Source organism: Nematostella vectensis, chromosome 15, assembly GCF_932526225.1.
Source record: "Nematostella vectensis chromosome 15, jaNemVect1.1, whole genome shotgun sequence".
In the NCBI taxonomy this organism is placed as follows: Eukaryota; Metazoa; Cnidaria; class Anthozoa; order Actiniaria; family Edwardsiidae; genus Nematostella; species Nematostella vectensis.
The window spans coordinates 7,184,361-7,195,458 of record NC_064048.1 but is presented as its reverse complement, the minus strand read 5'-3'; the positions used below and the strand labels follow the sequence as shown (position 1 = coordinate 7,195,458).

Below are 11,098 nucleotides of genomic sequence, written 5' to 3'. Positions count from 1 at the left end.
CGTAAGATTGGAAACAGAAACATTAAGAAAATATGGGGGCACGGCCATGCCCCTACTGGTCATTTCCTTAATTTTTTTTTTTGGAATATTGGTGGGGAGGGGGGGGGGGGGGAGATGCCCCAAGCCCACCCCCTGCTACGGCCCTGTAAATAATAAAGGTTATTTTTTAAAGGGGTTTTAACAATAATAGGTCGTCTTCCTTCCTCTTCCTTCCTTCTCATCGCCTATCCCTAGAGGATCACGCACGCCCCACGCATATTCCCGTATTACGCGATCCTTCCCGCAAACCCCCGCAAGTATCACTTTCAATCATTCAGCTCTTCGGTGTGGTCTTTTCAAATATCACATTTGCGAATCGTTATAAAAATAAGTGTGCTGATTCATTTAAAGGGAGTGTCCTCACAAATGAAGTCCGTAAATCCGAAATGCGTAAAAAAGTGAAAATTTGTTTCTGTCTTTGATATCCAAAACTTTCATCATTTCTAAAAATACAATTTTCCCTATATCATTTGATACTAGAATAGATAATAGAATTTGTGTATTAGTGTAGGATGGATTAAAATTAACACCGCGGAATGAACTCGCAACTAAGATGAACATCTCATTTGCATAGGGTTTCACAATTCGCCGCGCAAGTCGGATCGACGGGATTTAATTACTCCAAATTCAGTGACCTTTCCCTTTCTATTACTTTTAAGACAAATCACGCCGCCATTATTCCTGCACAATACCGAGTCACACAAAGCATCCACTTCGATCGGCTAGTCCAAGCAAGCTCTAAGACCAAATATCATTTGAAGTATCATTTATCAAGACGAATATAGCTACTATATAGACTTTTTATCGAGAAATTGTCTTTTTGTTTTGTTGTTTTTGAGAACTCAGATCTCTTGAAGAACCGCGTGAAAAATAGAGTACTTGTAAGGTGCGTAAATTGCTCTCAAGAATATTGGGATTTCCTCCCAAACGATGCTCGCAAACTCGCGCATTTTTTCTTATGTTCGCTAGTATGGATTCTTTGTATTGCTCGCAGCTCTACAGAAAACAAAACTTGCAACTGCTTCCATTACATCTTGTAATAATTGTTCCCATGTTTCCATGTACGCTTAAAGACCATTTATAGACATTTTTATTGTTCCAAGTGTTTTTTAGGGGTGGTACGCTTCTGTTAACTACGTATAACAGCTTTTCCTTTTAATTCTTACTGAATCGTCCATATTAGAACGGGACTTTATTACACACCCCGTGAACTAAAACAAAATTAAAACAAATGAAATCAAAATGTGGCTGTGATGCTCTCCCAAACATTCAATCTCTATTCGTCACACTCAGATACGTATTATCACTAGTACTAAATGCATCGTTAGACACGTTCGACCAAAGGAAAACTAAGAGTATGCGTTTGTAGACTTCAAAGTGGCTGTGCTGTATTTATACTCATACCAGAAGCGTTTTGACGGATACGGTATAAAAGCCGCTATCATGGAGAGATTTTGAGAGGTCCGTCGCTTCGATTATGGTAAGCTACAAGACGACATGCTTAATAGGGGGGGGGGGGGGGGGGGGGCTTAATACATAACGAAAGGAGTCCAGAGTTCTAATAAAGTAATTACATGATAGAGGAACTCGGAGAAATTCTTGTTACCATGTTTACACCAATAAACAAGATCTAAACAATATTTGTTCGTACACAAATATGACGTCTGTTACTGATTAAATGACATCATTTCCCGCTGGCCAGCCGGAAGTCTGGACCGGAAGACTGCGGCCGTACCGTTGAGAGCACTCGAGGTGATCAAAATGCCTTTTTCTTTTATCAACAAAGCATACCCTGCATTCTAAGGGTGAGAGACATCGAGTAAACACGCTTTCTTGTAGAACAGGGTAAGCAGAAATCAAGGCTATCATTACGAGCCTCTCCAGTTTTCAATAAAGAACTATCCTACAATAGAGTATTTGGATGTAGCGAAGATGTAACTAGGAGAAATTATATAAACGCTGAAACCAGATGTGAGATAAGTGCATGACAAAAAAGACCCAAAAATACCACAAATTACGTTAGGGTCGTCGCATCTACGGCATGCAGCTTTATCATGAGAATCCTGCTATTTTGATAAAAAAAAAACCTCGATATTATTTTACTACAATAGGATGGAAATGTTTTTGGAAGGAAGTGGTTTGTTGATTAAATTCGCAATAAATCCCAAACATCCTGCTGTGCGCTCACTGACACATGCTAAAATACGCTAATTCCTTTGACGAAAAAGAGCATTTCACTTATCACATTATGTTTACCAAATAAATAACAAGCAAACAACTGCATAGAGCCTGTAGGCGCTTCAAATTGTATATTGACATTTCTATCATTCCTTGAAGTACGACTACTTACATTTGTCTTAGTATGTTGACGGTTATAAAGTTCCGCTAATTCCTTCGAAAAAATAGCATTAAACATCATAGAATCTATGTGTGCGCGTTTAATTGTATATTGACATATTTATCAAGCTTTTAAGTATATGTGTACTGCGTACTCTAATAGATGCCATCTGTGATAATATGTTGATGCTTATAAAGTTTTATTTTAGCCTGCAGCTATAGTACAAGTCCGCATGGGAAGTAGTTCTATATCCATACCAGATGTGAAACCTGGAAGTTCCTCAAAACATGGAAAGTAAACTACACGTCGCTTCCTCAACAAAATACAACTCGGCCAGCTTATGACGTCATGGTATGCATTCAATGCCCTTATTTGGATGGAGAGGAACTTTGTTTGTGTTTTAGGCATTGGTCAGGGAATGCCCCTACCCTACCCCACTAGATAAAGATGTTGCCATATAAGAGACGCCATCAGATGAGAATCTACCACACAAGAACTAAGAGCCAAGATACATCTGTCTTAGTAGCAGTCTACCGATCATTTTACGATGGAATTATCAGCAATCAAACGCGTTTTATTTTCGTTAGTTTTAGCAGCGAGTCTGTTTAGTCTGCTAGTCGACGCAAGACGCCCTGGAGGAGAAAAGAGAGGGGTCTACACACCAGACAATTCAAGAGGGCTTTTACTGAACAACTTCTTAAGAGGTTAGGGGCGTGTTTTTCCACACACATCTAACACGTGTTACGCAGAGTATGAAATGCGAGAGCGCTCGAACGCGACGCATATGACAAAAACACGTTTTCTTTTCAGACTTTTCCAGCGTCTTTTAACTAAGACATTCAAATCTTCACGTAACTTATATATCTTTGTCACTTTATCATTTATCCCGCCTTTAAATAGCCGAATTGAATTTTCTCGAAATGTCAAAATTACCCTTTTTTTCAATTTTCATTTGAATTGGATCGCTTCCCATTATGGGAAATCAATCACTTTCAAAATTATCTGCACAGTTATTATCTAAAAATGTTAATAATTTTATTTCACGTGGCTGTTGCAATCAATTGATCTCAAAGTAAATTCTTGTGAATGAAAGGTAACGTCGCCACTTATCCCGGTCTGATAATAACGCGTCTGGTTCAACGTTCGCCTTCACCAAATAACTGATAAATTTTTATCGCACACTCATGTGAAGAATATTTAGAAAGCTTATCATTTTTAAGAAAAGTATAATATAGTTTAAACAGATAAGCGTACATAATAACCATGCCTTTCGGTGGAGCTTATCTAAATATTCGCGTTCTTCGTAGCCAAGAAAGGAATGCTGATCTCATGCTATCTACTTTGATTACCTCTATTGTGTATACACTTACATCGCTCATTGGAAATGTTTTGTGTCCATAAAAGCGATCGTCCGTTATGACGAGAGTTTCGGTTTGGTGCTTGGAGTATTCCAGGTTCGATATACCTGCCACTTCTCACAATACAATCATAAACTCGAGGCTCTGTTCTAATACTAACATTGAGGGAAAGCCTCGAGGTTATCGTTTGTACGAATTGGCACGGAGATCAAACTATTTTATCTTCTCGAGCATTTTCCCCTCCACCCTTTCATGCGAAAGCAGGGGGGAAAGATAGCGAGTGTCGACTGTTTGTTTCTAAGTGTTCCAATGATGTCTATCGTCTACTTTCAGCCCCGTCTGTTACGGAGCGAGAGGAGGATACGTCCCGCCCATCCCGTCAACGCGAAGTGATATTCAAGCGCATCATTGAGGCCAACCAGATACGTGGACTGTTCCGTACCCTGAGACGTGAGTATATACGCCTATTTTTGCTATAATACATCCTCTTATTAACGCCGCCATGCCCTCTTATTAACCCGATACTGCAAACGGCACGTGCGCTCAGAGCTGAGACCCGTAATCGAATTCCGATTCTGAACTTAGGTGGGGGGTTTCCCTTTTCTCATTTTCGTCTCTACAAAGCACATTGAAATAATTAATAGGCGATCTCTTTTTAAGTTACAATAATTTATGTTAGCTTCGCAATGAATGGTGTCGCGCAAATACTTTCGTCCACAGGGATTCAGTCCTGTTACATATCTATCTAGCCGGTTGAAACTGTACATTTAAAGGGGATTAGCCAATCTTCCCAAAATACATTGCGTTTCCAGGATGCACAATCCCTCAACAGAGACATGTAAACGACTTTTCAAGAAAAAGCATTGTCATCACTGCCATGAAAAATGACCGGAAAATTAACTGGAGACGACGCATTACAAACAACGCTAGAGAACGATGGTACGACGTGACAAAGATTGGACGTTACAGCGCAGTATATTAGCGCAATATGACAAATAGTGACATAAAAATAGTGACAATTGCGTGACACGCTTGTCGCGTGACAAGCTAAATAGCGTGACATGACAAAACTAACGAGTTCCTCTCATTTGTTTCACAGTAGGAGGAGGAGGCGTAGACCTCTTTCAAGGTGACATCGTTGCCACTCAATCCATGCGTAAGGCAATCCGAAACAGCCGACACAGGGATACCATCAAACTTAGCCGACGCGCACGAAGGGCGCGCAAGCATCACCGGGGCAAGAGAGCGGCTGCTTCTAGCGATAACCAGAAATGGCCTAGGAACACATTGGGAGAAGTCCACGTGCCGTATGTGATCGAAGCTTCGATTGGTGGTGAGTAATTACGCCATCAAACACAAAAAATCCGGGGATTGGGGCCTCTTCAGAAAATTCACTCCAAGAAAGGCGGGGGGGGGGGGGGGGGGGGGGCAGTTATCTTTGAGGCAAGACAGCATCACATTTTAAAATCAAAATATGTTACATACACTAGTTGTATCACGCTATCGCAATTTTTTTTCGTTTTTTGTACATTTTATTTGCTGTCTTTATTTGGATTGCGCTGTGCGTAAACATTTGCTTCCCATTGTCTATCTATATTTGCGAGTTTTAAATAATTTGTCTCACTATCACAACCAGCTCAATGTCTTGGAAAAACCAACGGGAACGCTATCGCAAATGTTTTTTCGTTTTTTGTACAATTTGCTGTCTTCATTTGGATTGCGCTGTGCGTAAACATTTGCTTCCCATTGTCTATCTATATTTGCGAGTTTTAAAGAATTTGTCTCACTATCACAACCAGCCCACTGTCTTGGAAAAACCAATGGGAACGATGTTGGGTGTTGCTTAGCTAATGATAAGTAGCGTGACACAAACGAAAAAGTAACACAACTGACATTAATTTTCTGTCGCAGCAAATGCAAGAAATGAAATTCTGTCTGCGATGAACCACTGGACTAGTAACGTCCCTTGCATCAGATTCGTGCAGAGAACAACAGAGGTGGACTATGTCAGCTTTTTCGCCGGCATCGGCTGCTACTCTGACGTAGGACGGATCGGTCGCAAGCAGAGGATTTCGATAGGTCCCGGATGCGAGTACATGGGTGTGGTCGCGCATGAGATAGGTAAGATTTTAATGCGGTACTAAAGTTTACAGCTGGCGTGACAAAAATCGTCACTTGTCAAGTAGGGAGACGTAGCGGGAAAGTGTCACGTAAAAAAAGCGTGACAAGTTAGTGTGACAAGGGCCGTAAAATGACTGATGTCGTGACGAGTAGTGGGACGTGACAAGGAAGCGTGAATCGAATAACGTGACTGTTTAAAGATGGACACGTCGTGACATGTGAGGAGACTAACCGTTTTTTTCGTTGCGTTACTATCTAGGTCACGCGCTTGGGTTTTGGCACGAGCAGTCTCGTCCGGACCGCGACCAACATGTCCAAATTATCTGGCAAAACATCCAGACAGGTGAGCAGATGAAATGTTTCATAATCCTCAGCCTCAAAAATAGTGTAAATAATTCTACAATCCCCGGCCTGCCGAAGTCTAGCTTTCACACTCAAATTCCACAGGGCTCCATTATCTGGATACCCTGCTCGGGTTTTACTCGTTTACTGACACGCCGGTCGGCTGCTTCGTCATCAATAAGCTATAGCAGGCCACATAAGATAGGGGGGGGGGGGGGGCAATACAGAAACATTAAGAAAATATTTGTGTGTGTTTGGGGGTGGGAAACCACGCCCCTGCTGGTCATTTTTCAAAAAGAATATTGGGGGGGGGGCATGCCCTCAGTGCTCCACCCCACTGCTACGAGTGTAGCTTGGAGCTCGAACCTCTGGTACCCAGGGAATTATCCAGGGAATTAGGAAAGCAGCCCACTGAAACAATGCAGTAAATGGCCATGCTATTGCAGCTACCCTGCCTATTGTGGCGAAGCTAATAAAATAAAATAACACAAGTGAAAATCTAACCTTTTTGTTTCTTGCCATAAGGTTACGCAGATGACTTCAAAAAGCTCGACTCTGCTGTCGTCAACAGCCATGGCATGGGGTACGATATTGATAGCCTGATGCATTATGGACCGGATGCATTCGCCAAGTCTCCTGGACTCCACACCATCGTTAAACGAAGCGACGGCAGCACGAACTTCGGGCAGAAGAATGGGCTTAGTCCTAACGACATCTTACAGGCCAAGCTGATGTACTGTAGAACCAACGGTAAGAGAAAAGGTTTAAAAATATATATAATATATATCCACTTTCGTCGAGTGCTTTCTGGTATGGCGGGGTAAAACGGGGGGTAAACGGTAGTTCGCGTGTTTTTTTCCTACAAACCAAGATATAATATATATATAATGCGTGAGTGCAGGCGTTTATATAACAGTGCTCAATACATAGGTGTAGAGCGGGATCTTGGTTTGTAGGAAAAAAAAAACGCGAACTACCGTTTCATCTCTACAAGATTTATTAAGAATATATTACTACCATCACTTATATACTATCTATGTATGGCGTGAAATTTGAATGGCTGTTATGATGAAATTGAATAGTTCAGCTGTTGCATAACAAGGCTTTGTTCCTGTGGCGGCACGAAGACACTAGCTCGTTACGCTTGTTTAAAGTTGATAGCTTGGGTTGGCGGATAATGATAAGTTTTTCTTTGAGGCAGAGATTACATCTTTTGTTAGAGCTGTTGTAGGTGGAGTGAGAAGACATGATTTTCCATGAAATAAAGTGTTCTATGTCGTTGTCTTTATATATATATATATATATATATATATATATATATATATATATAAAATGATGGTTGAAGGCTTTCATAGAAAGTGCTCAATACTCGAAAGTAGAGCGGTGTATAGTGTTGGTTTGAGAAAAATACAAACTACATAGGTTTCCCTACAGGTCTGTTTCGTGGTTGCCCACTCATCCCCTGATGAGTGGGCAACCACGAAACAGACCTGTAGGGAAACCTATGTAGTTTGTATTTTTCTCAAACCAACACTATATATATATATATATATATATATATATATATATATATATATATAATTCAGATGTATTAGAGTGCAAAGCCTTACGAAACGCATGCTAACACGGGAAACCAAAATCGCATATTAGCTGCTCATATTTCTATATAAATGAGTAATCTTATATATATATATATAAAATGATGGTTGAAGGCTTTCATAGAAAGTGCTCAATACTCGAAAGTAGAGCGGTGTATAGTGTTGGTTTGAGAAAAATACAAACTACATAGGTTTCCCTACAGGTCTGTTTCGTGGTTGCCCACTCATCCCCTGATGAGTGGGCAACCACGAAACAGACCTGTAGGGAAACCTATGTAGTTTGTATTTTTCTCAAACCAACACTATATATATATATATATATATATATATATATATATATATATATATATATATATATATATATATATATATATATATATATATATATATAATTCAGATGTATTAGAGTGCAAAGCCTTACGAAACGCATGCTAACACGGGAAACCAAAATCGCATATTAGCTGCTCATATTTCTATATAAATGAGTAATCTTATATATATATATATATAAAATGATGGTTGAAGGCTTTCATAGAAAGTGCTCAATACTCGAAAGTAGAGCGGTGTATAGTGTTGGTTTGAGAAAAATACAAACTACATAGGTTTCCCTACAGGTCTGTTTCGTGGTTGCCCACTCATCCCCTGATGAGTGGGCAACCACGAAACAGACCTGTAGGGAAACCTATGTAGTTTGTATTTTTCTCAAACCAACACTATATATATATATATATATATATATATATATATATAATTCAGATGTATTAGAGTGCAAAGCCTTACGAAACGCATGCTAACACGGGAAACCAAAATCGCATATTAGCTGCTCATATTTCTATATAAATGAGTAATCTTAAACCCGCATTGTCACCAGTTTACTTCCGGTCGATTACGTAACAATCTCCGATGATTTTTACTTCTTTGAGGATGTGATTGATAATAAGAGCGGATGGTCTGTTAAATATCCCGGATTCTAATAGATTCTTTTGTCTTTTAACGGTTGAGGTTTCCGTCGGACCTCCGGAAGTAAACTGGTGACAATACGGCTTAATAATTTGGGGTGGGAGTTCCACGCATGTATATGACTTTAAAAAGTCATATACATGCGTGGAACTCCCACCCCAAATTAACAAATATATTAATTAATTAAAAGTAAGGATGAGTAGGTTCGAGTTAACAGGGAATAGTGTGGCTTAAAAAGTTTTTAATATCTAATAATTGCCTCCAGGTTGTACCTATACGAACCTTGATCAGAACTGCCCCGGGTATGCCGCGGCGGGCTACTGCACTCGTACAGACTTAGCGAACTGGATGAACACCAACTGCAAGAGGTCCTGCCAGTGTAATGGTGAGTACTACAAAAGGGCTTCAACAGGACCTAAGTGCAAGTGGGGAGGGGTACTAAAGGTCTTGCCTTAGGGGCGTAGCCAAGGGAGTGACCTAGGGGGCCTGCCCCCCCCCCCCCCAGGCCCCCTCCTGTTGAAAATTCTGGCTACGAAGCTGTTGCCAGTGTAATGGATAAAAAGGCGGCATGTGGCTATGATGGGTGGCCCGACGTAATATTTTTTTTTGCCCTCAGGTGGCATTTTGTTGGGCTAAGAGAGGGGGGGGGGGGGTGAGCAGGATTTGGGTTTGGGTATTTTTCGGGTGATAAATGTCTATCTCTTTTGCTGCTATGAAATTTTGAGCTCTGTCGGACCTCTCATCATTTCAAAAACTGAGTGTTCAGTATTTCTTGAGTAAGCAGAAACACCCGAATAAACACCATTTAGTAAGGCACACCTTACTTATCAAGGCTTTGTTTTGATTACAGTTTGTGAAAATAATAACGCCAGTTGTGCAAGTTACGCCAGTGCCGGATACTGTTCGAGCTACCGGGACTGGATGTCCGCCTATTGCCGCAAGAGCTGCAATCTGTGCTAACAACACCTAGCAACCATCCCTAGCAATTACCACTCGACTATGGAAAGCTCACCCTTAGAACAACACACCCTTGGAAACATGATCCTTCACAACAACTACTAGGTCTTAAAAGCTGGTTCCTTGATCGTGGATAATTAATCCCTAGCAACAACATGATTCTTAGACGTGTCCCAGCACGCTCGAGCTTGGAAAGCTGATCCCTAGCAACTACTTAAACCTGGGTACATCATCCCTAGCAACCACTAGTCGAACATGGGCAAATGATCCCTGGAAGCAAGTTGATCGTGGGAAAATAATTCCTAATAACTACCTTTTCTCGGGTGCATAATCCCTAGCAACCACTTATAAATAAACAACGATATGAAAGGATTATTGAAAGTTTTCCATGAGGATTTCACAGCATGTTAAATATGGATTTTCAAGGGCATGTTATTTATATATTTATTGTATATAAAACAGAATATATTTAATATTTTTGTAATTAAAAGCCCATCAAACAGAATGCAGTATGCAATTTGCAATTTGTTTGATAACTATGTAATGCAATCGAATGAAAAGTTTGAATGAAAATGATTAGAGTAGAAAAGAAATGCAATGTCAATAAATGTTTATAAATACAGTGTCGTTGTTTCTTCTATTGGATGATGTATGGCTTGATCAATATTTGACCATTACTGTATTTGAAAACTCACGGTGTTAATAAAATCGATACAAAGCACAGACTAAAAAGCCTTCCACATTTACTCTCGTGAATATTCGACCAACTATACCCTTTTTACTTAGAAGTGAGTCTTACAAATTCTAACATTTATCCTCCCATAAAATCACTTACAATGTGTACACATTGCAAAGTTCATGAATCCCCCTTTTTGATTAAAAGTACGTCACACAAATTCTAGCATTTATCCTCCCACAAAAAAATTGACATTGTACAGTTGACGTATCCCCGACCCCATTTTTATGCAAACAAATAATGAAATGTAATTCTTTTTTCCAAAAAAAATTGCAACCCTAGGAGAACCGTAGATTAGTGTCAACCTGAGAACTGCCCTGACAAGTTATTCCATAATCCATAGGAACAGTGCCTTTCTCACGGTCAATCGTTGCATTACCCTAGCCCGGAGCCTAGAGCGTAGATAGCTTGAGCTTACGGGAAGCTTTAGTTCCTAGAAGACAGCGCCACTGTAGAAAACGAAAAAAGCAAGTATTGCTGTCGACCAATAATGTTGGCAATGTTCCTTTACGGGAAGATGAAGTCCCATTATTGATTATGAAAATAGTAAGTTTGCTTGACCAATCATGATGACAGTGTTTCTTTACGGGAATATTATGTTAGTGTATTATGCTAGTGAGCAGACTGCGCTGGTATGATGACGAAATTA

General features: G+C 40.1%; 1 protein-coding gene and 1 long non-coding RNA gene across 2 annotated transcripts; both read left to right on the top strand.

Annotated features, from left to right (window-relative positions):
* The first annotated feature begins 2,721 nt into the window (after positions 1–2,721).
* LOC5509846 (hatching enzyme 1.2) lies at positions 2,722–7,429 on the top strand. The gene is made up of 8 exons (XM_048723089.1): positions 2,722–2,728; positions 2,965–3,081; positions 4,069–4,185; positions 4,835–5,068; positions 5,647–5,856; positions 6,116–6,199; positions 6,724–6,948; positions 7,419–7,429. The coding sequence occupies exons 4-8, from the start codon at positions 4,888–4,890 to the stop codon at positions 7,427–7,429; spliced, it is 711 nt and encodes a 236-aa protein (XP_048579046.1). The 5' UTR covers positions 2,722–2,728; positions 2,965–3,081; positions 4,069–4,185; positions 4,835–4,887.
* A 1,565-nt stretch (positions 7,430–8,994) lies between these two features.
* On the top strand, positions 8,995–10,059 carry LOC125560678. The gene is made up of 2 exons (XR_007306770.1): positions 8,995–9,141; positions 9,607–10,059. It is a non-coding gene; the product is annotated as an uncharacterized LOC125560678 (long non-coding RNA).
* Positions 10,060–11,098: the final 1,039 nt, after the last annotated feature.